The following is a 24,931-nucleotide window of genomic DNA, read 5'->3' on the forward strand; positions in this document are numbered from 1 at the left end:
GTGACATCTATGGAAGAATGTCCAGACTTCTTGATGAAGGGTAAACAAAGCAAGTAGAAATTCGCACAGTACTGGAAACTTCAAAATAACAAAATTTCATTAGATTTCTGTAGTGACATCTTCTGAAAATGAAAAAATGAAAAACCTACAACCTGTTTTCCAGTCATTGATTGGGTCAGGGATGTGATGAATGAAACATATATAGGTTGTTATTACAATGGGGTCGCCACTCCCAAGGTGATTTATTAATGAGTGATAAATGCTATGAAATGATAATGGAGAGTGTTGCTGGAATGAAGACAGGGAAAACCGGAGTACCCGGAGAAAAACCTGTCCTGCCTCCGCTTTGTCCAGCACAAATCTCACATGGAGTGACCAGGATTTGAACCACGGTATCCAGCGGTGAGAGGCCGACGTGCTGCGGTCTGAGCCACGGAGGCTCCTGACGTCATCTGAGTAAAGGTTTAAGTAGGTCTAGTTTCAAGTTCACGATTTCTCCAGTAGAGGAGTTCTTTTAGGCGCAAGTTTTAAATGTGCGGCTTAGAGGTGTACCTCCCAGTACAATAATAATAATAATAATAATAATAATAATAATAATAATGGTATTGATTTTACGTCCCCACTACCTACTTTTACGATTTTTGGAGACACCAAACAGAACATATCAATCAATCAATCAATACTAACCTGCACTTAGGCCAGTCGCCCAAGTGGCAGATTCCCTATCTGTTGTTTTCCTAGCCTTTTCCTAAATGATTTCAAAGAAATTGGAAATTTATTGAACATCTCCCTTGGTAAGTTATTCCAGTCCCTAACTCCCCTTCGTATAAATGAATATTTGCCTGAGTTTGTCCTCTTGAATTTCAACTTTATCTTCATATTGTCCCTTGGTAAGTTATTCCAGTCCCTAACTCCCTTTCGTATAAATGAATATTTGCCCCAGTTTGTCCTCTTGAATTTCAACTTTATCTTCATATTGTGATCTTTCCTACTTTTATAAATGCCACTTTTCTTTTGTAAAGTGATAACCGTCAATACGGTATGAGATTCATAACTTGCAATTTATAAATGCCACTCAAACTTATTCGTCTGTTAATATCATTCCACGCCATCGCTCCACTGACAAGCTCTATTGGTGAAAAATATCTAATTCCCTCCATGGGAACTTAGAATTTTCCATTTACATACCACTTAGTCGAGCAGCTAGTCTTCTTTCTGCCAATTCTTCCCAGCCCAAACTTTGCAACATTTTTGTAACGCTACTCTTTTGTCGGAAATCACCCAGAACAAATCGGGCTGCCTTTCTTTGGATTTTTTCCAGTTCTTGAATCAGGTAATCCTGGTGAGGGTCCCATACATTGGAACCATACTCTAGTTGGGGTCTTACCAGAGACTTATATGCCCTCTCCTTTCCATCATTACTACAACCCCTAAACACCCTCATAACCATGTGCAGAGATCTATACCCTTTATTTACAATCCCATTTATGTGATTACCCCAATGAAGATCTTTCCTTATATTAACACCTAGATACTTACAATGATCCCCAAAAGGAACTTTCACCCCATCAATGCAGTAATTAAAACTGAGAGGACTTTTCCAATTTGTGAAACTCACAACCTGACTTTTAACCCCATTTATCAACATACCATTGCCTGCTGTCCATCTCGCACATTATCGAGGTCACGTTGCAGTTGCTCACAATCTTGTAACTTATTTATTACTCTATACAGAATAAGATCATCCGCAAAAAGCCTTACCTCTGATTCCACTCCTTTACCCATATCATTCATATATATATAAGAAAACATAAAGGTCCGATAATACTGCCTTGAGGAATTCCCCTCTTAATTATTACAGGGTCAGATAAAGCTTCGCCTACTCTAATTCTCTGAGATCTATTTTCTAGAAATATAGCAACCCATTCAGTCACTCATTTGTCTAGTCCAGTTGCACTCATTTTTGCCAGTAGTCTCCCATGATCCACCCTATCAAATGCTTTAGACAGGTCAATCGCGATACAGATATATGCTATATCTTGCTGGAATCCTACAAGTTGACCTTCAGTGGAATAACCTTTCCTAAAACCGAACTGCCTTCTATCGAACCAGTTATTTATTTCGCAAACATGTCTAATATAATCAGAAAGAATGCCTTCCCAAAGCTTACATACAATGCACATCAAACTTACTGGCCTGTAATTTTCAGCCTTATGTCTATCACCCTTTCCTTTATACACAGGGGCTACTATAGCAACTCTCCATTCATCTGGTATAGCTCCTCCGACCAAACAATAATCAAATAAGTACTTCAGGTATGGTACTATATCCCAACCCATTGTCTTTAGTATATCTCCAGAAATCTTATCATTTCCAGCTGCTTTTCTGGTTTTCAACTTTTGTATCTTATTGTAAATGTCATTGTTATCATATGTAAATTTTAATACTTCTTTAGCATTAGTCTCCTCCCCTATCTGGACATTATCCTTGTAACCAACAATCTTTACATACCGCTGACTGAATACTTGTGCCTTTTGAAGATCCTCACATACACACTCCCCTTGTTCATTAAATATTCCTGGAATGTCCTTCTTGGAACCTGTTTCTGCTTTAAAATACCTCTACATACCCTTTCATATTTCACTAAAATTGGTATGATGCCAATTATGCTTGCCATCATGTTATCCTTAGCTGCCCTCTTTGCTAGATTCAAATTTCTAGTAAGTTCCTCCAATTTCTCCTTACTTCCACAGCCATTTCTAACTGTATTTCTTTCCAGTCTGCACTTCCTTCTTAGTCTCTCTATTTCTCTATTATAATAAGGTGGGTGTTTACCATTCCTCACTACCCTTAAAGCAGTGGCATATCCTGGAATCTCCACTGAATCATGCAACTAGTAACCATGCAGTTAACACAATGTATTAAGTAAATTTCAATTCTACTCACCCTAATTACATGTAGGTGAACTCGAGCCAAAAAGTTTTACTGTAAGTTTCTGGATTGAACGTGCGTACACAATTCTTGTTTTCTGTTTTTAAATATACGAGGGTCCGTCTCTGTGGTGTAGTGGTTAGTGTGATTAGCTGCCACCCCCGGAGGGCCGGGTTCGATTCCCGGCTCTGCCACGAAATTTGAAAAGTGGCACGAGGGCTGGAACGGGGTCCACTCAGACTCGGGAGGTCAACTGAGTAGAGGTGGGTTCGATTCCCACCTCAGCCATTCTCGAAGTGGTTTTCCGTGGTTTTCCACTTCTCAATCAATCAATCAATACTAATCTGCATTTAGGGCAGTCGCCCAGGTGGCAGATTCCCTATCTGTTGCTTTCCTAGCCTTTTCCTAAATGATTTCAAAGAAATGTAAATTTATTGAACATCTCCCTGGGTAAGTTATTCCAATCCCTAACTCCCCTTCCTATAAATGAATATTTGCGCCAGTTTGTCTTCTTGAATTCCAACTTTATCTTCATATTGTGATCTTTCCTACTTTTATAAACGCCATTCAAACTTATTCGTCTACTAATGTCATTCCACGCCATCTCTCCGCTGACAGCTCGGAACATACCACTGACTAAGTTTTACAATATTTAAAATTCTTCCACCGTTTTGATACTTTTTTTGCCTTTGGCAAAAATTTTTTATTTGTCAACAGTACATGTTTCGTTCCTTATTTAGGAACATCCTCAGCTGTTATTGTAGCTTAGGTGAATTGCTAAGATTTAAAATACATTAATTTGCAGGTACACGGTACATTGATTCATTTAAAAACTACTGAAATTACCAATTAAATTAAAAACAATGTAGGGTTAGTGTGTTAATAATGTGAGAGCGGATGATTACATAGTTGGTCAGCTTAAAAACTATGTCTATTTATTTGAATAGTTGTTAAAAATTTCATTTTGTTACATTTAAAAAGTCTGTTTGCGGTTAAAAGTTTTAAAAAATATTTGACTTCGTAACACTGTTCAAATGATTGAATTTTTTATCTTCTGTTCCTTCCAGGTAAGTTGTTATATATTATGAGTTTGCTTATGGTGCCTTTGAGTCTAATGTGGAACTTTGAAGCTGATTGCTGAACAATATTTGTGAAGGGAGCTTCGTTTCAATTTCTGAAATGAAATAAAATAAGGAAATGGAAATTTGTTTAAAAAACACGTGTCTTTACATGATAACTAAAAGTATAAAAAAGTTCTTTACCTTGCTATGGTAGACTCCAATTCTACTGTGACCCTGGAGGGACGTTTGTTGCTGCTTTGCGTCTTGTATAGTAATGGTGTGTGCGTTCCGTTGTATGCTCCTCCTTACGGGGAGGCAAGGTTGCGAAGAGGGGAGGGGGCGTGTCGGTTACTGTGACGGCATCAACTTTAGAGGGGCTAAGGAGAGGGGATGTACAAAATGGTGGAGGTTCATTCTTATTTATCCTTTTACTGTTTGTATTGCGTCTTTTGCCTAAAATTCCAAGACTTGATAGTGTTCCCTCAAATATAGGATTTCTAATGTCTAGTTTCATTTAGGTTATTGTCCTGATTGCTTTTTTGTTCTAAATAAATGTATAGATTTTCTAATGTGTTAAGGAGAGCTCCTTTGTTTATTTTATGCAATATAGTTAAATCCTGTTCTATGCTTGTAAATTGATGTCCGGTTGAACTCATGTGTTGACCCATCGCGGAAATTTTTTTATGTCTTTCAGCGTTGACATGCTCCTGGTATCTTACAGTAAAACTGCGCCCTGTTTGTCCGACATAACTTTTTTGCATTGGTGACACTTCAGTTCATAAACTCCTGATTCAGAATGTTTGTTTTTTCCTAGGGAATTAGCACTATTGTAATTAAATAATTTATGCTTTGTGTTATTGCTGGTTGAATATGCGATCTTATAATTATATTTACTAAATAAATTGGTTACTGTGTATAAATTAGGGTTATCAAACGTGAACTTGGCGTATTTGTCTTTCTTTTTTGTTTCGGGTTTTAGGTTAGTTTGTAATTTCTGTTTGAATTTACCGATTATTTTGTTATTTTTGGTTCAAAACCGTTGTATTGGGCTTGTAACATACCACTGAGTCGAGCAGCTCTTATTCTTTCTCTCATTTCTTCCCAACCCAAACATTGCAACATTTTTATAACGCTACTCTTTTGTCGGAAATCACCCAGAACAAATCGAGCTGCTTTTCTTTGGATTTTTCCCAGTTCTTGAATCAGGTAATCCTGGTGAGGGTCCCATACACTGGAACCATACTCTAGTTGGGGTCTTACCAGAGACTTGTATGCACTCTCCTTTACATCCTTACTACAACCCCTAAACACCCTCATAACCATGTGCAGAGATCTGTACCCTTTATTTACAATTCCATTTATGTGATTACCCCAATGAAGATCTTTCCTTATATTAACACTTAGATGCTTACAATGATCCCCAAAAGTAACTTTCACCCCATCAACGCAGTAATTAAAACTGAGAGGACTTTTACTATTTGTGAAACTCACAACCTGACTTTTAACCCCGTTTATCAACATACCATTGCCTGCTGTCCATCTCACAATATTTTCAAGGTCACGTTGCAGTTGCTCACAATCTTGTAACTTATTTATCACTCTATAGAGAATAACATCATCCGCAAAAAGCCTTACCTCCGATTCCACTCCTTTACTCATATCATTTATATATATAAGAAAACATAAAGGTCCGATAATACTGCCTTGAGGAATTCCCCTCTTAATTATTACAGGGTCAGATAAAGCTTCAATACTCTAATTCTCTGAGATCTATTTTCTAGAAATATAGCAACCCATTCAGTCACTCTTTTGTCTAGTCCAATTGCACTCATTTTTGCCAGTAGTCTCCCATGATCCACCCTATGAAATGCTTTAGACAGGTCAATCGCGATACAGTCCATTTGACTTCCAAAATCCAAGATACTGCTATATCTTGCTGGAATCCTACAAGTTGAGCTTCAGTGGAATAACCTTTCCTAAAACCGAATTGCCTTCCATCGAACCAGTTATTAATTTCGCAAACATCTCTAATATAATCAGAAAGAATGCCTTCCCAAAGCTTACATACAATGCATGTCAAACTTACTGGCCTGTAATTTTCAGCTTTATGTCTATCACCCTTTCCTTTATACACAGGGGCTACTATAGCAACTCTCCATTCATCTGGTATAGCTCCGCCAACCAAACTATAATCAAATAAGTACTTCAGATATGGTACTATATCCCAACCCATTGTCTTTAGTATATCCCCAGAAATCTGATCAATTCCAGCCGCTTTTCTAGTTTTCAACTTTTGTATCTTATTGTAAATGTCATTGTTATCATATGTAAATTTTATTACCTCTTTGGCCTTAGTCTCCTCCTCTATTTTGACATTATCCTTGTAACCAACAATCTTTACATACTGCTGGCTGAATACTTCTGCCTTTTGAAGATCCTCACATACACACTCCCCTTGTTTATTAATTATTCCTGGAATGTCCTTCTTGGAACCTGTTTCCGCCTTAAAATACCTATACATACCCTTCCATTTTTCACTAAAATTCATATGACGGTCAATTATGCTTGCCATCATGTTGTCCTTAGCTGCCTTCTTCGCTAGATTCAATTTTCTAGTAAGTTCCTTCAGTTTCTCCTTACTTCCACAGCCATTTCTAACTCTATTTCTTTCCAGTCTGCACCTCCTTCTTAGTCTCTTTATTTCTCTATTATAATAGGGTGGGTCTTTACCATTCCTTACCACCCTTAATGGTACAAACCTGTTTTCGCATTCCTCAACAATTTCTTTAAACCCATCCCAGAGTCTATTTGCATTTTTATTTACCGTTTTCCACCGATCATAGTTACTTTTTAGAAACTGCCTCATGCCTGCTTTATCAGCCATATGGTACTGCCTAATAGTCCTACTTTTTAAGACCTTCCTTTCTATCACATTTATTTTTAACTACCACAAAAACAGCTTCATGATCACTAATACCATGTATTCAGTTTCCCTATAGAGCTCATCTGGTTTTATCAGCACGACATCCAGGATATTTTTCCCTCTGGTTGGTTCAATCACTTTCTGAATCAGCTGTCCTTCCCATATTAACTTATTTGCCATTTGTTGGTCATGCTTCCTGTCGTTCACATTTCCTTCCCAATTGACATCTGGCAAATTCAGATCTCCCGCTACAATCACATTTCTTTCCATGTCGTTTCCCACATAGCTGACTATCCTATCAAATAATTCCGAATCCGCGTCTCTGCTACCCTTTCCCGATCTGTACACTCCAAATATATCAGGTTGCCTATTATCTTTAGAAATGAGCCTTACACCTAGAAACATGTGTCTCATCTTTAACTTTTTCGTAGTTTACAAATTCTTCTTTCACCAGAATGAACACTCCCCCTCCCACCCTTCCTATCCAATCTCTACGATACACACTCCATTGCCGTGAGAAAATTTCTGCATCCATTATATCATTTCTCAGCCATGATTCAACTCCTATTACAATATCTGGTCCACGAACCTGCTACGCAGGCGTAGCAGGGGGAGAGGTGATACTCCCACGTGGCGTGTCCCAGGTGGCGGATAGGGGGGTCGTAACCGGCTTGCCGGCGGACTTGAGGGAAATAAAATACCTCTCGCGGACCAAACACACTACCCCCTGCGGGTGGGGGACGCACATGTAGAATACACCCGCGGTATCCCCTGCCTGTCGTAAGAGGAGACTAAAAGGGGCGACCAAAGACTGACTGAATTAGAACCATGAAACTAATTTTGAATCGTACCATCACACGGGGAACACCATAGGTTGCCTGTACTTGCGAGTAGTACCACTAAATTCGGTACGAAATAGGTTTGTGATTAGTAGCAGTAAAAACCTGGCCTGGTGGATTACAGTACCCGTGCGTCGTACCCATGTGTGCAACACCGCGGGACTGGGCGTAGCCTGTGAGTTGTACCACTATATGAGCAGCACCGTGGGTCTGCGTTGCCTGTGATTAGTACCCACTATGTGAGGAACACCACGGGAATACCGGCGCCCGTGTTTAGTACACCTAGGTGGGGAACCTTCTCGGTTTGCATTGACTCTGAGTTGGGCCATTGTGTGAGACACACCATAGGTCTGCGTTACTTGTACGTATTGCAATACTTGTGAGTAGTACCATCTTTTGTGGAACACCGTGAGTCTTCGCTACTTCTGATTAATACCCCAACATGACACATACCATGGTTCTATTTTACTCGCGACATGTACCATTCTTTGGGGCCTTAGACGTGGATTTTGCACCCCCTTTAGATACCAAGCATCATTGTGCTTTATAAGTGGTTCCTTGGTCGGTAATAATGTTATTTTCGATCTGTATTCAGTCCGATCCACTGGTTTTTGTTTGTTTGTTTTGTGTTTTGTTGAGTTCCTGTCCATCCATTCATTCTTCATGCCATATTTTATTTTTATTTTGGTCAGTGGATGCCTTTGCAATTTTTGTTCTTTCATTTCGTACCATTAGGGGCCGATGACCTTCGATGTTAGGCCCCTTAAAACATCAAGCATCATCATCATCATCATCAACAATATCTGGTAAATATATATCTACTGTATTAAATTACTTAATTCTTTTCCTTTCCTTACAATGCTTCTACAGTTCAACACTAACAATTTTATGTCATCCCTACTTGATTTCCAGTTCGCTGTTCCCTTATCATCGCTCCCTAGGCCATCCCGTTTCCCTGAATGTACCTCCCTATTACCCTTCCAAACAAATTTCCTAACTTATACGTACCACTGCGGTTGAAATGAAGGCCATCTGAGCGCAGACCCTTATCTCCTACCCACTCATTAGGATCTAGAAATTTCACTCCCAGTTTCCCACATACCCACTCCATAGTCTCATTTAAATCCCCAATCACCCTCCAATCAGTATCCCTTCTGCACAGTATTCCACTAATAGCAATCTCCGCTTTCTTAAACTTCACCCGTGCTCCATTTACCAGATCTCACACATCTCCAACTATGTTGGTACTTATATCAGCTTGCCTTACGTTGTTGGTACCAACGTGAAACACTACCACCTTCTCCTTCCCCTCCTTCCTCTCTTCTACTTTCCTCAACATCTGCCTCAACCTAATTCCTGGATAACACTCTACCCTGGTACCCTTTCCTCCACACACTTTCCCCACGTGCCTAACGATGGAATCCCCCATGACCAGAGCCTCAACCCTCCCCACCTCATTTGATCCCCTCCCCTCCTGGTCAGCCCTCTCTTTCCTGATAGCTACAGAAGCTACTTCCTCCTCCCTTTTCTCCTTCCCATGACCCTGTTCCACCTGCCTTTTCCTATCCTCTACTCTACATTTTCCTTTCCTACCTTTTCCCTTCCTCTTACTTCCACACATCTCAGCAACAGTTTCCTGTCCCTCATCTTCCCTCTGTTGTTCTACCTGGAGTGACTCGTACCGATTTCGCACAGACACCTGTCCTGAATTCTGATCCTGAATAGAGCCCTTAGCCTGCAATCTCCTTCCCCTTAGAACATTGTCTTCTACAACTCCTCCCTTTCCTTCCCCTCCCTCTTGTACACCTACTGTAACCTGTACATTGTTTGAAGGAGTCCTATCTTTCTTCCTGTCTTCTGTGAGAATCCTCCTCCAGGAAAATGCCAGGACGGTACCTAACTTCAGGCCACGGCCGCCTCCTTCCCTCTTCCTGGTCTATCCCTTCCAATCTTCTCATCCCCCGCAAGGCCCCTGTTCAGCATAGCAGGTGAGGCAGCCTGGGCGAGGTACTGGTCATCCTCCCCAGTTGTATCCCCCGACCCAGAGTCTGAAGCTCCAGGACACCGCCCTTGAGGCGGTAGAGGTGGGATCCCTCGCTGAGTCCGAGGGAAAAGCTAACCCTGGAGGGTAAGCAGATTAAGAAGAAGAAGAAGAAATTTACTAGGGAAGGTAGAGGTCTCCCGGCTTTAACTATTTGAATATTTTCATCAAAACGAATGGCCAGTAAATGACTTTTCAAACTGTTTTACAATTATATCCGTTTTACACTCATCCATTGTTAATACCACATGTGCGCAAAATATAATAAAACACCAAAAACGACGAATAGCACAGGAACAGCACACACAGAATGAACTCACTAATCAGCAAAACACACAATGAATTAACTCACTAGTTAGCCACAACTCAAGCACTGGAGGTAAGTCACCCCAGTGGCATTGATCATTTTCGTCACGTTCGGTTCTTGCTGGAGGGTAATTGTGGATCCCATTCGCTGTAAACATGCCGAAGTTGCTAACAGATGGCAGAGGTTAGCATGGGTATGGGGTGACAAATTCTGACCAAGTTTCAATTGCAGCGACATCGTTCGGAGGGTTTCAGAACTACGTCTGCCACCGAATGCAATTTTAAGATTGAATGCCTTACATCCTTAACTCCTCCATTTGCTGTCTCTTTCTTCCTAGAGTGGAGTAGACGGCGAGACTACATAAGCACCACACGTAGTCAAACAACGGAACTAGTACAGCTGCGTGGAACTTTTGAACTTCTGAGAGATGAAATCGTTAATATTTGACTTGAAACAACCTAAAATCATACATCAGACAGTTCTTTGTGTTATCATAACGCATGCAATGAATGCCTTGCATTCAAGGAGAATACGCCCCTGCCTTAAAGGTACAAACCTGTTCTCACATTCCTCAACAATTGCTTTAAACCCATCCCAGAGTCTGTTTACATTTTTATTTACCGTTTTCCACCTATCATAGTTACTTTTTAGAAACTGCCTCATGCCTGCTTTATCAGCCATATGGTACTGCCTAATAGTCCTACTTTTAAGACCTTCCTTTCTATCACATTTATTTTTAACTACCACAAAAACCGCTTCGTGATCACTAATACCATCTATTACTTCGATTTCTCTATAGAGCTCATCTGGTTTTACCAGCACCACATGTAGGATATTTTTCCCTCTCGTTGGTTCCATCACTTTCTGAATCATCTGTCCTTCCCATATCAACTTATTTGTCATTTGTTGGTCATGCTTCCTGTCGTTCGCATTTCCTTCCCAGTTGACATCTGGTAAATTCAGATCTCCCCCTACGATCACATTCCTTTCCATGTCGTTTCCCACATTGCTGATTATCTTACCAAATAATTCTGAATCCATGTCAGCGCTACCCTTTCCCGATCTGTACACTCCAAATATATCAAGTTGCCTATTATCTTTAGAAATGAGCCTTACGCCTAGAATTTCATGTTTCTCATCTTTAACTTTTTCGTACCTTACAAATTCGTCTTTCTCCAGAATGAGTACTCCCCCTCCGACTGTTCCTAACCTATCTCTACGATACACACTCCAGTTCCATGATAATATTTCTGCATTCATTATATCATTTCTCTGCCATGATTCAACTCCTATTACAATATCTGGTAAATATATATCTATTAAATTACTTGGTTCTATTCCTTTCTTTACAATACTTCTACAGTTCAACACTAACATTTTTATGTCATCCCTACTTGATTTCTAGTTCCCTGTTCCCTTATCACCGCTCCCTAGGCCACCCTGTTTCCCTGAATGTACCTCCCTATTTCCCTTCCAAAAAAAAATTCTTAACTTGTGCATACCACTGCGATTTAAGTGAAGGCCTTCTGAGCGCAGATCCCTATCTCCTACCCACCCATTAGGATCTAGAAATTTCACTCGCAGTTTCCCACATACCCACTCCATAGTCTCATTTAAATCCCTAATCACCTTCCAGTCAGTATCCCTCCTCCACAGTATTCCACTGATAACAATTTCCGCTTTCTTAAACTTCAACCTTACTGCATTTATCAGATTCCACCCATCTCCAGGTATATTGGTACTTATATCAGCTTGCCTTACGTTGTTGGTACCAACGTGAAACACTACCACCTTCTCCTTCCCCTCCTCCCTCTCTTCTACTTTCCTCAACATCTGCCTCAACCTAATTCCTGGATAACACTCTAACCTGGTTCCCTTTCCTCCACACACTTTCCCCATGTGTCTAACGATGGAATCACCCATGTCCAAAGCCTCAACCCTACCCACCTCATTTGATCCCCTCTTCTCCTGGTTAGCCCTATCTTTCCTGATAACTGCAGAAGCTACTTCCTCCTCCTTTTCTCCTTCCCATGACCCTGTTCCACCTGTCTTTTCCTATCCTCTACTCTACATTTCCCTTTCCTACCTTTCCCTTCCTCCTACTTCCACACATTTCAGCAACAGTTCTCTGTCCCTCATCTTCCCTCTGTTGTTCTACCTGGAGTGACTCGTACCGATTTCGCACAGACACCTGTCCTGAATTCTGATCCTCAATAGAGCCCTTTGCGTTAATAAGAAAAAAAAAATGAAGGCAACAAACGTGCGAAATTAAACGTTGTGATAATAAAGTGCATTACCACCACACCTATAGATATCCATAAATGCGACAAGCTTTCATGTTATTTATTTTAATTCTTTAATTCTTTCTGCCATGGAACTTTGTCACTAGCTGGGCAGTTAGCAGCATACATAACCTAGACAATGTGGTCTCTCTTATCTCAATTACAGCTTTTTACTTACATCCTGATGTGATAAATGTAGAGAACAAACATGAAATAGAAATGAACGTCTGGCTTTCAATAGCCATGTTGCACCACTGTTTGACCATCAGCAAGTAAGGACAACTGTCACAGGTGTAGAATGTGTTGGAAAGTGGAAAGTGTTTATTGAAGACTTTATTTGTAAACCTTCCGTAGTACTTACTGTATGATCTGAAGTGTGGTGATATGTTTTGTTTGTAACGACCTAACCTGTACAGTGTAATATTTGATAACATATGGTATTTGTAAATAGTAGATTTCAGTTCTATATTTACTGGAAGTAACCATTATATTGGTATTATAAATTTACTCATTCAGGACAAATATTTTAGGTTCCCTATGGGAATCAACATCTTCATCATGGGCCACTTTGGGGTAAGCACTCTTGATTTCCGTTCCGGCTTAAATTTCCTGTAATGTTCGCTTGCTTTTTCATATAGGAGTCTGCCCTAACCTCACCTAGATTCACCACTTAATTATTTATGATGCCTTAGCTTTTCAGCTGGGCTTGCCTGTTTGTTTTCGAGCCATTCCCCGTTCCTTGTTTCGCTAAATATATAAATTGTAGTTTAATATATTTACCTTGGGGTTTTGCCTCTGGTAGTTCCGTGTCACTTGATGTACGCTAGAGTTTTTGAAAAGTACGTTTAACTTCACTGTAAATTGTAATAGTGTATTACGTTTCTTTTTACCTACTAAATTGCATTGTACAACTGGATTTGTAACTAGATGTATAGTTTGTTTGAATCTTTGAACTTATAGGAAGCTGTTGTCAAAGAACGTATATTAATAGTTGGTGTGTCTCAGCAGAACATACAGGTTGTATTTTACTATTGTTATGTGTTGGTACCTTCCGCATGGCGGAATTTATTCAGAATTTTTTTTGTGAAGTCCATTTGTAAATAATATTTTGAAAATTACCGATCGCGGTTGATTATTTCTGAAACTGCAACCTAAGCCGTATCCATGCCCTCGGTTGGTTCCCAGCTCCGTCCCACCTTCGTGGTTTATTGTCATCCGGTTGGCCCTACTGATATTTACAAATGTTGTTATCGGCGGAGCTCCGCGAAGTTTCAGCCGATGTTTCACTGAATGTGTAGTGGTAGTGTGTTTAGTGTAACCGCGGTAGTAGCAGTAACAACATACATTGTCTGCCATCCCACTAAGACTGATGAAATTGCCGCAGGATTCAAAGAGTTATTTTATTTGCTTGATAGTGCTTCCAGTCACTATGTATTACATTCGGAAGTACAACTTGTAACTTATGCTAGTTATCAGCTGGTGGGTTGGCATACTTTTTACAGCACGGCTTTATTCAGAAGGGTTGGCTTCTGCTACACATACACCAACTGGAAATAACAGAGACCATCTCCAGAAACCATTTGCGAATAGAGTCTCACTGTTTGGACTCTGTAATCGGGAACAAAACTATTTTTTTAAGTTGCAAAAAGACAGGATTTTGAATACTCGCCATTGCCGTGAAGATGACGTCATTTGGAATGACTACACGCTAGTAACAGGGAAGTTAGCGGCACAAGGCGATGATAATTCAAATGGAACCAATAATCAGGTTTACTGTGTGGTAAGCCTACTGCTTAACTCACAGGCACAAATGACTGCCATTACGTTCTTTTGTATTAATATTGCATAATACGATACCCATATCCCTTTTCTCTACAGGATCGAGTATGAGGTGAGACGAATTTTTGTAGCAAGTTTTTACGACTGGATGCCCTTCTTGATGTCAACCTCATCAGAGGAGTCAATGAGGTGAAAGAATGACGTTATATAAGAGTAACTAAAACTGACTATATTTACTTTTATGTAGGCCTAAAAGTCATGTGTTCATCATTTATTCTTTTTAAATTTAGAAATACTGCCTTCCAACAAAAATAGCCAGTAAAACTCTGAATACATTTGTAAGTTTGTTAAAGAATAGTGTCTAATGTTAACATGTGCAATTTATAGCTCTTTTTAGCTTAGAAGGCATGTGTTCACTGCACAAAATTTAAACTTATTGCATATTGGAACCCCCCTTTCTTTTCTTGACTGTAAATGTTGAAGGAAAAAAAGGGGTCTAATACGCGAGTAAATACGGTAACTTGGAAACAGTTCTCTAAACCCATGGGTAAATAGTGAAAGTATCGAGCTGGATTGGTAGGTGTTGTTGTTATTATTATTATTATTATTATTATTATTATTATTATTATTATTATTATTATTATTATTATTATTATTATTATTATTATTATTACTACTTGTGAGGTGTGGCTATGAAGTTCTTTACATCTATTATTGTTATTATTATCTACTTAGTTATGTACGACCAGTTGACAGTACGGAGTTCAAGGTGATGGATCATTAATGTGTGTATATAATGTGTATATATTTTGTAAATAAAACAGTGTACACAATTGACAGCATTGTGTGTGTGTGTGTGTGTGTGTGTGTGTGTGTGTGTGTGTGTGTGTGTGTGTGTGTGTGTCATTGTGAATACGCTACTTGGCCTCCATTATTGCTCTCTTCATTAGCCCAGCTCCTCTCCTTTCAACATCTATGCCATCACGCTACTCAAGGTCTCCATGTTTCCATACTGAACTGGGAATCGTCGTGACGTTAATTCAAATTATGATCTTCACACGACCACATTGTTGGCTTTGAAACCACCTGAATTAAGCCTGTTAATTGCCACAACTTAAGTGAACAAGATTATTCATCCCACAGATAACATATGTTGCCTTATGATTTATACACCTCAAGCTGGACTATTCTCTTGTTTATCAAGACTCAACAACTGGGATACCTTCTCAAAAATGTTATGTTTTACTGTCAGACACACCACATCATTTCAACTAGTTATAATCTAACAGTGACTTAATAGGTGCTATCATATGTTTTAGATGGTTATACGCACCATACCCTCATCATTTTAATGTTACATTTAAAATTTGCCTTAGTAGGTGCATTTAAATGTTGTATATAGATACACATTATGTTCTACAAACCTCAAGCTGGACTACTTTCTTGTGTATCATACCCTAACTATTGTTACCATCTCTGTTTTGCTTTCATTGTTTTAACTTTTGACAATTTAGTCTCAACATTAATCCTTGTATTTGCTGTCATGTGTTTTATATTTCAACTAGTCATAGTTCAACATTTGTCTTTTAGGTGCTATCATGTGTTATATATTGCTATTCGATAAGTTGCATTTTGCTCAATTAATTTGTTGGCTGATGATGACACGCAATGAGCATCGAAACTAGTACCAACCTTCTCTAAACGTTATGTGATATATATTCACATCAATAAACATTCATGGTATTGAAAAGGTAGACCTTTAACATTTTCATTTTACTGTACTCCCAGTTCAATACGGAACAAAATGAAGTTTCTAACTTTCAATACGATAGTAGTTCGTCTGAGTACTTTTCAGAGATGAATATTGCCTTTTGTGTGTATATTCAGTTCACATCTGAATGGTTATGCCTTTATTTATAGTCTTTATTTTCATGTAATAAACTGTAAGAAGCCTTAGACAGCTTCCCTCTGTTGTCTTTACTTCAGCTTTTATTTTACTTTTGCAGGAAATTGGTTCATTTAATATCACAAGTAACTCCAAAGGATCTAGATAGAATTGGGACTAGCTATGTTGCACCATTGTTTGACCCTCAGCAAGTAAGGACAACCATTGTCTGCCATCCCACTAAGACTGATGAAATTGCCGCAGGATTCAAAGAGTAAGTTATTTTATTTGCTTGATAGTACCATATGTTTTTACTTGTCTTTAATACTCTCAAAGTGTGGACTCGTGGTCCTCTCTTAACAGTATATAAAATATTGTCTGCAGTTCTTTAGTTCAGTAATAACCTCTAAGAGGCTCCTTAGTTGTAGAAGGTAACTGACAGAGCACACTGTCCAGAGTAACTGTGATTCTGCTGTAAACATCCTTTGGGTCTTTGAGAAAAATCCTATGTTTTGATGCCTATTTGTCTACTGCACCTCACTGTCCTTCACAGGTGATGTAGCTGCAGCATCACATTTTGTTGATTGTGGGCTCACAGACTTCATACAGTAGAAGTCCATTATAGTGAGAATTCATAACAGAGAAAATTTTACTAGCTATACCAGATTGTAATCTTTTTGCGTAAAAATCGGGGAAATATCATACACATTAAAATTGGTATTAAACACAAATCAGTTTGTTCAAAGCTTATGTTTTTGCGGATGATATCCACACTACTGCTTACTCGTTTGTTATTTTTTGAAATCCTATACTACGTGAAAGAGTTGTTTAATTTCCTTCTGAAAAAATTATAGTATCACTCCAGAATCCTCTGTGGCAAACGTTTGTTTTCTTCTTCAAACAGGTCACCTAACCTAACTGTATATGTATCGTGAAAATTTATTACAAGCACACGTAGAGAAATGATAACCTCCAAGCTACAAATTTACATGGGAATAGCCTTTCTGAAATTTAACAAGATGTGAGAAAATATAAATTATCCTCTGAAGTCAGTGATGTAGTCAGCCATATCTTGGTGTATCACTTTCTTACTTACCGTATTTTCTCGCATAATTAACACCCTTGCATAGTTTACACATCCCAATATTTTTTTGCCCAAAGTGAAGAAAAATAAATGTTCACGTATTATTTGACGCTCCCACTTCTTCGAACATCCATCATGCAGCTCCGGATGTGTTTTGATTCAAAGATGTCAACTACTCAGGTAGCAGCTTTTCTGTTGCGAAACCGGGCATTCCAAATACTGGGCAAGGTGCTGTTATCAGCCGCTAGGAAATACCACTGCACTAGTTCAGTGAGAGAATCAGCGCAGAAGTGACTAGTGACGCTCTATTGCAGTCTGGTACAAACGTATTTTATGAGTGTTTCAGGCACGGGACATGCGCTTTCTGTGATCTCAAAATTGTTTGTTAGTCCACAGTGAGCAAGTATTCGAGTAACAAGCCTACTGCATCATATAAACTCACTGTGATCAGTTACGCCGAAACATACAGGAATAGGGCAGTGGGCCGCAAGTATTCAGTGTCCAAATGCAACATGCGCTACCATGGTTACAGAGAAGTGCACTTCAAGCAACCTAAAGTCCCGCAAAGCATTTCGCGGACCAAAAAGCGGCAAGTTTTCGAAAGTAGGGGAGGATGTAAAAGTTTCAAACAAATTTATTTAAAAACCACCATTCCAATACTTTAAAATCTCTAAGATACAAATACTACATACATGTTAAAATGGGACATGTTTCGCTTAGGCTTTGCAAGCATCTTCAGCCATACTTAATCTAAAGCTAAGTCAGGGCCCTGAACTGGGTGTCTCATTAAAGTATAATAATACAAGATAAAACAGTCATAAAATCTAATTTGTGGAAAAAGCAATACTTAAATGCAAATAAAATTCAATAATGAGTCTCGTTCTACAAATAACTAACGTGTACTTTTTTTAGATGAACACTAGTATTCATTCCATGTACATTTCCATTTGCATTTGAGTATTGCTTTTTCCACAAACTAGATTTTATGACTGTTTTATCTTGTATTATTATACTTTAATGAGAAACCCAGTTCATGGCCCTGACTTAGCTTTAGATTAAGTATGGCTGAAGATGCTTACAAAGCCTAAGCGAAACATGTCCCATTTTAACATGTATGTAGTATTTGTATCTTAGAGATTTTAAAGTATTGGAATGGTGGTTTTTAAATAAATTTGTTTGAAACTTTTACATTCTGTACTCTCAATACGGCTATCATAATGAGACTCATAACGTGTAATAAAAAAGTAGGGGAGGATCCGCTTAACCCGGCAACGCCGTGCGGTACCGTATAGTACCAGTGCGCCTTACTTCTGATTTTCTCATACTGATCCTTACTTGCGCCATAAATCTGGCAACTTCGCTTTACATTGTCAAGGAGATACTCTCTACAATGCCTAAAATCAACAAAAGGTTTTATTTGAGTATTTGTTTGCGGCAACAACTGCTTGTAATTTGAGATCGTGTCGAGAGGAATAAAAATGACTACCTGTCTAAAGTAAGTTGCTTTACTTTGTTTATAAATATTGACAATACGATTTTGTATCATGTGATTTATTGTCTTGAAATATAAGTCCATGAATTGAAATAACAAGCAATTGGTCAGCATTCCTGTGTCAGCTGTTATGACACAAATTATTCCGTTGGTACCGAATGGTACCGCACGGCGCTTACCATGCCTCTCTGTTTACTTTTTCCTCCTTACTTCTAAGGGTAACAATTCACACTGTAGTTGCAAATAATGATTTATGTGTGTCATAAAACTCTATAATTGTATATTTTACTTTTAAAAATTAAACGGCATGACATACTGAACCACTGGAGTCTAAGGTATTATCCAAGGAAGATGAAGGGGGTCTCGCAGATAACCTTACGGGAGGTCAATCACGGGTACCAGCAGAAATAGTGCTAAAGCAACAAATTCCGCACAGGAGTAGATAATCCATGTCCGATAATGATTCATGGCCCGGGAAGAGAGCGAAATCATCACCCCATCCACCAGGTACCTGGATGGCGTATGGCCCACTTTCACTCCAATTCCATAGTGCGAAATTTTCCACTTTTCGATATATGATGCCGACCGAAATATGAGGGTTTTCTTTACGATGAAATTATGAATTTCTTGTGCTCTGAAGTCAACAACTACCGGTATATGCTTTTTACAAACGAAAAATAACCCCGAAGAAATGAAAATTTCATCGGCATTTTCCTTCTAAGTGGCTATGTGTAAGTACCACAATCAGAAAAGGGTAGGTGCAAAATATTTATTACGACATATATATTTGGGTGGTATTTTAAGGTAAATAAATGCAGTTGTTTACACTTCTTAGTGTATCTGACACCTTGAGATTCAATGGCGTACATCACTATATCGCTCCGACAAACCAAAGCAGGAGCTGTGCGGCGAACGAATGCGAATTCCGCGGCCGCACAGAATGCGTCACGTGTAATGTGGGCGTTTGTGCAAACAGCATTTTGCCATTCTAAACTAGTGAAGAGTGCAAATAGGTGACTAAATAAGAAAAGCTGAAGTAATATTACTCGTATTTCCTAAAGATATGTCACGTCTGAGCTAATGTTATATTTCGGAATTCCCAAAGGGATATCACAAATAAACCTATAAACACCGTTTCTTCTTTTGTTTATTGCTCAGTAATTTGTAAGTGATATTCTGTAACAATATTAAGCATTCAGTATCATGGTATTCTAAAGAGGTAACAATTTTTATGTTCCAACCAAAAGCTATGTCAAGCGCCGTGCGGTACCGTATGGTACCAGGCCCTCATTTAAAAACCAACGATTCAGTTTTTAGAAAAATGACTTTTAAATGTTCTCTGATATGTGAATGCTGGGAATATTAAACAAAAATTTAAAAAAACGAAAATTGAAAACTCCGGCGTTCCCGGGTTAAATATATGATTTCGTTCCGCAACTTTGCATATACCGTTTCTCACAAAATGCTGTATTTTAAACGACGAGAAATAGCTGCTGCACATGGAATATGGAATCAGTGTCTCAGATTTGAAGGTTAGCCGAGGCTTGATGAAGAGAAATGGACTTTCTCTTCAATGAAGAACAACATTGTGCCACAAAACGGTGAATGATGTCTACGAAAATGTAATTGATTTTCATCGCTTTGCGATCGAGAAGTGTAAAGTGAACGAATATTTGCTCTCCCAAATAGGAGCCACAGTTCAGACGCCAATCAGTTTCCATGCGCCACAAAGTCGAACAATCAATAAATAACGGGCATCGAGTGGTATCATATGCGCTACCGGAAGCAAAAAAGAACGATCTACTGCAGTGCTTGTTGTAACAGGTGATGGCAGAAAACTTGCACCTTATGTTGCTCTAAAAAAAAAAAAAAAAAAAAAAAAAAAAAAGGTCTAACGTAAAATTTCTGCGAGGGATTCACGTTTGTACCCAAGAAAAAGGGTGGATGGACACGTCACTCGTAAAATATTGGATATGAACGGTTTAGGGAATTATAGCAGAGGTCTCTCCCTCAATGTCCGGCCCTTCTCGTGTTGGACAGTTTTCTTTTTTTGCCGATATGTCATTATCGTGTACTTACATGAATTGTACTTTGGTTAGCACATGTTTATTTTACTTCAGGTCCTATTGTCAGCTCATAACGGGAAGAATATTTTCCAGTGTTGGTACTTCAAACCCACATATCCAACTTACCTGATGTACCCTATTTGACTTTTAAGAAAAAATCTCAGGCCCGAATTTTACGCCAAATGACTGTGATATAATTGTTTATTCCTATAGGGAACCTGAAATATTTGTCCCAAATGAGTAAATTTACAGTATAATACCAATATAAATGGTCCATTATTGGACGTTATAAACTTTCCAGCCAGCTCATTCGGTTGCCAGCGCTTCGCCCCAGTGTGCTAAGTTGGGCTCATCAGTTGGTAAATAGCACACCTACCAAGGCGCATGGCTAGTGCATACCCTGGAGGCCACTGTGTAAGCTACTTGGAGCCACTGGCAGTGCCAATGCACTATGAGAGACTTTTTCTCATTACCAAAAATTGATGCCTGCCTGACCATCAGATGATATAGATGTTGATTCCCATAGGGAACTTAGCACCCTGGGGCAAAATGCTGGCAACCAGGAATGAGCTAGCTGGAAAATTTATAATGTCCAATAACCGACCATGTATATTGATATTATAAATTTATTCATTCGGGACAAATACTTCAGGTTCCCTATGGAAATCAACATCTACATCATCTGATGGCCAGGCAGGCAACAATTTTTGGTAACATAGTGCAGTGGCCTCCACGGTATGCACTAGCCGTGCGTCTTGGTGGGTGTGTTATTTACGAACTGATGAGCCCAACTTAGCAGACTGGGGCGAAGTGCTGGGCAACTAGGAATGAGTTAGCTGGAAAATTTATAATGTCCAATAACGGACAGTTTATATTGGTATTGAAAATGACTATGAACTGCAAAAGAGTTCAACCAATTGCGTGTACCATTTGATGTATCTTTTAAATGTAAATGAATCGTACATTTTTTTAAAATACAGTAGAGTCTCGATTATCGGACCCAAACGGGACCTGGAGTATGTCGGATCAGAGAAAATGTCGGATAATACAGAATTACTTTGAAAATTAACTACAACAAACAGGAAGGCCGTACTGTATTACTAAAACAATAACATGTTTTACAGCACTCTATTTATTGAATTATCAGTTCAATTGCACAGTACATGCAGTATTGAACAAAAACATTCCAAGTATCTTACGAAAAGAAACTTGCCAACAATCAAGGATGAAAGGTGTTTCTGCCAATATTTCCTCTTCAGTGTTTCCAGCACACCTTGGTCCACTGGCTGGCATAATGACGTCACGTTAGGAAGGAGGAACATGAATTTGATGTCACCACTTCTAAGTTGCTGTTCATTTGGGTGTGATGGAGCGTTGTCTAGTTGAAGAAGAGGGAGAGTGTTTGAAGCTAGAAATTTTTCTACGTCTGGATCAAACTGTGTAACAAAACAGTCTTTACAGATGTCAGCAGACATCCAGGCAGCCTTCAGATTCGTGTAATGGACTAGAAGAGCATTAACAGAAATATTTTTATAAATGCCTTAGGCTTCTTTGCTTTACCAATCATAAGCAATTTTCCTTTTAAGTACCCAGTAACATTACTACAGGCAAGAACAGTAAATCTTTCCTTACTACGCTTGTAGCCAGGTGCAGACGTCTCGGCTTGGGCTGCGAGAGTTTTTGATGGCAGCATCTTGAAATTTCGCCCAGTCTCAATTAAAAATCTCATAACCGGTTAATCCTTCAGCAAGTATTATTACTTGACATTCCTTTTTAAATTTCACAACCTCATCGAATTTAGCTGACAGTTTTTCTCCACAGATATTAAGCTGCCTAATTCCGTACCGTTTTTTCCACCGATGAAGCCACCCAGCACTGGCAGTAAATTTAGGGTCCCCTTCATTAAACTCCTTCTGGAAATACATCGCCTTTTCTTGCAGAACGGGGCCAGATATTGGCAGGTCCTTAAGTCTCCACCAAAAGTTTAAAATTAAGTCTACCAGTGTCAGATAACACGGAATGTCGGATAAGCGAAGGTCGGTTGAGCGAGACTCTACTGTATCTCAATTCCAATTATTTACACATCCAAAGTTTTTGCCTGTATTTTCTGTCAAAAAATTTGTTATGCACGAGAAAATATGGTAATTTCAGTATATAACATTAAAAAATTAAGCGATTATTTACTTCAACCATATCCAACTACAGTAAAACCTTGTTAATTCGAAGTCATTGGGACTGCATGCAGTTAACCTTGATTCACAGTTTAAACCTTCCACATGCCATGGAAAAAAGCTATTTCCAAAATGCATCCAAGAAGGTTCATTTAGAGTATTCAGTATTGGATAACTCGCTGAACAACATAACCTCTCACAACAAAAGAAAGAAAGAAAGGGGAAAAAGAACGCACGATTCAAAGACGAGGAGAAAGCTGTGCTGTCTCCCATGTGCAAGTGCTTTATTCATTTGATTACTGTACTGTATGCATTTTAGATGCCCTGCACTTGCACAGAAAGTACCCGATGCCCTTAAAACATTGTGGCTAATCGAAATTTCCTATGGCGAGGGGAGAAAGTCTCTCGCTTCCTTCTGCATGACAACACAATACAGTCACTCTATCCTTGTACGATTTCCCGCCATGGCACTACTCTCATACTTCAGAAATGTAAACACTTGCCGCGTCGCAAAATATTCTAAGGCCCATTAATGCATGCAGTCACCTTGATTCACAGATTAAACCTTTCGAATGCCATGGAAAAATCTACAGTATTTCCAAAATGTATCCAACAAGGTGCATTTACAATGTTCAAATAATGCACTTGGATAAATCACTGACAAACATAACCTCACGCAACGAAAGAAAAAAATCACATGATTCAAAGAAGAGGATAAATTATGCTGGTACCCTTCTGCAGGTGTAATATTTTTTGGATTACTCTACCGTTTGCATTTTCAGATGGCCTTGTACTTGCACAGAAAGTGCCCGATGCCCTTAAAACATTGTGGCTTATCGAACTTTCCTATGACGGGGGAAGGAATTCTCTCACTTCCGTGTGTATTGCAACACAGTACAATGACACCCCCTCCTACCCCCACCCTTTACGATTTCCCGGCTGGCACTTTTTCCTTTAAAACCATATGACCGTTTGGGCTCGGCATTAAAAGAAAGCAATGCAGTTTCATCGGCAATGACAATACGGTTCGGTGCCTACGAATAGATTATATGAGCCCCGCTTTTTCGTCAACTGTCAGCATCGCCAGTGTTCGTAGATTCTGTTTCTCTGCTCACTGTCTGCTGCATGATATTACGGCATTCCTTAATCTGTTGTATACAAAAGAAATCCGATTTCACTCAAACTTAGCAATTATGAAGCACACTGTAGACGCACCGAAGTGTGTGAAAGTGCAGAAAGCTACCCCTGCATGTTCCAGAAAATGCGTTCTATCATGACACTGATAAAATTTGAATTTAAATTACTCTGTAACATACTATTGTTTTAAAATGTAAAGGCAGTTTAGAATCAAAAGTCTGAATTTCGGTAATGGGGCCGACATTATACTTTGAATTACGAATTATCCGTATTTCGAATTAAACAATTTAAATAACATGCAAAACTGTATCTCATATGTCCGGGAATGAGAGCTGCTTCGCATTAGGTGGGATTTTGAATTAACCGATTTCAAATTATCAAGGTTCTACTGTAGTTAACAACTGCTATCAGCCACATTATTTATGCGTTTATTACAAAAAACATGTTACCCTCTTTTACTTTACAGTTGACAGGTATTAATAATTAACTCCTACATCGCCTTCGAATGTCGATGAGAGAGCTCACTAGTGGGCATAGTGAGGAAGCGATACTGAAGATGATCAATCACATGTAATATAATGGCTGGGTGCATTTAAATTGGTAACGAAAAATATTGCACAAGCTTAATCGCTCGTAATTATGGATGCATCTATAATAGGGCTCTCGCTGTAACCGAAGTGTTATGTGCAGTTTAATATAGAAATTTGAAGGGACAGACAAAAACTGGTGTTAAAACAGGGTTCTCGTTACATACCGTACTCACTATAACAGACTTCTACTGTATTTTAATAAAAGACAAATGCAGTGCCTGTTCCTACAGACTATGAAAACTTCCTCCTCCCTGGCCCTCACATGTTTCTATTCCCGCATCGTCGAAGATAACCTTTGCTAATTTAATGTCAAACAGCCTGCAAAATCAAGATTACTATGTTT

At 39.0% G+C, this 24,931-nt stretch overlaps 1 protein-coding gene across 1 annotated transcript in view; it reads left to right on the plus strand.

Annotated features, from left to right (window-relative positions):
- The window catches only part of LOC136872570 (uncharacterized protein C05D11.1), a 318,276-nt gene that overhangs the window by 263,202 nt on the left and 30,143 nt on the right, over positions 1-24,931 (plus strand). Inside the window, exon 17 of the mRNA XM_067146371.2 lies at positions 16,170-16,322. Within this exon, the coding sequence (XP_067002472.2) occupies positions 16,170-16,322 (153 nt within the window). The remainder of the gene's footprint in view (positions 1-16,169; positions 16,323-24,931) is intronic.

Source organism: Anabrus simplex, chromosome 4 (genome assembly GCF_040414725.1).
Source record: "Anabrus simplex isolate iqAnaSimp1 chromosome 4, ASM4041472v1, whole genome shotgun sequence".
NCBI classification, from domain to species: Eukaryota; Metazoa; Arthropoda; class Insecta; order Orthoptera; family Tettigoniidae; genus Anabrus; species Anabrus simplex.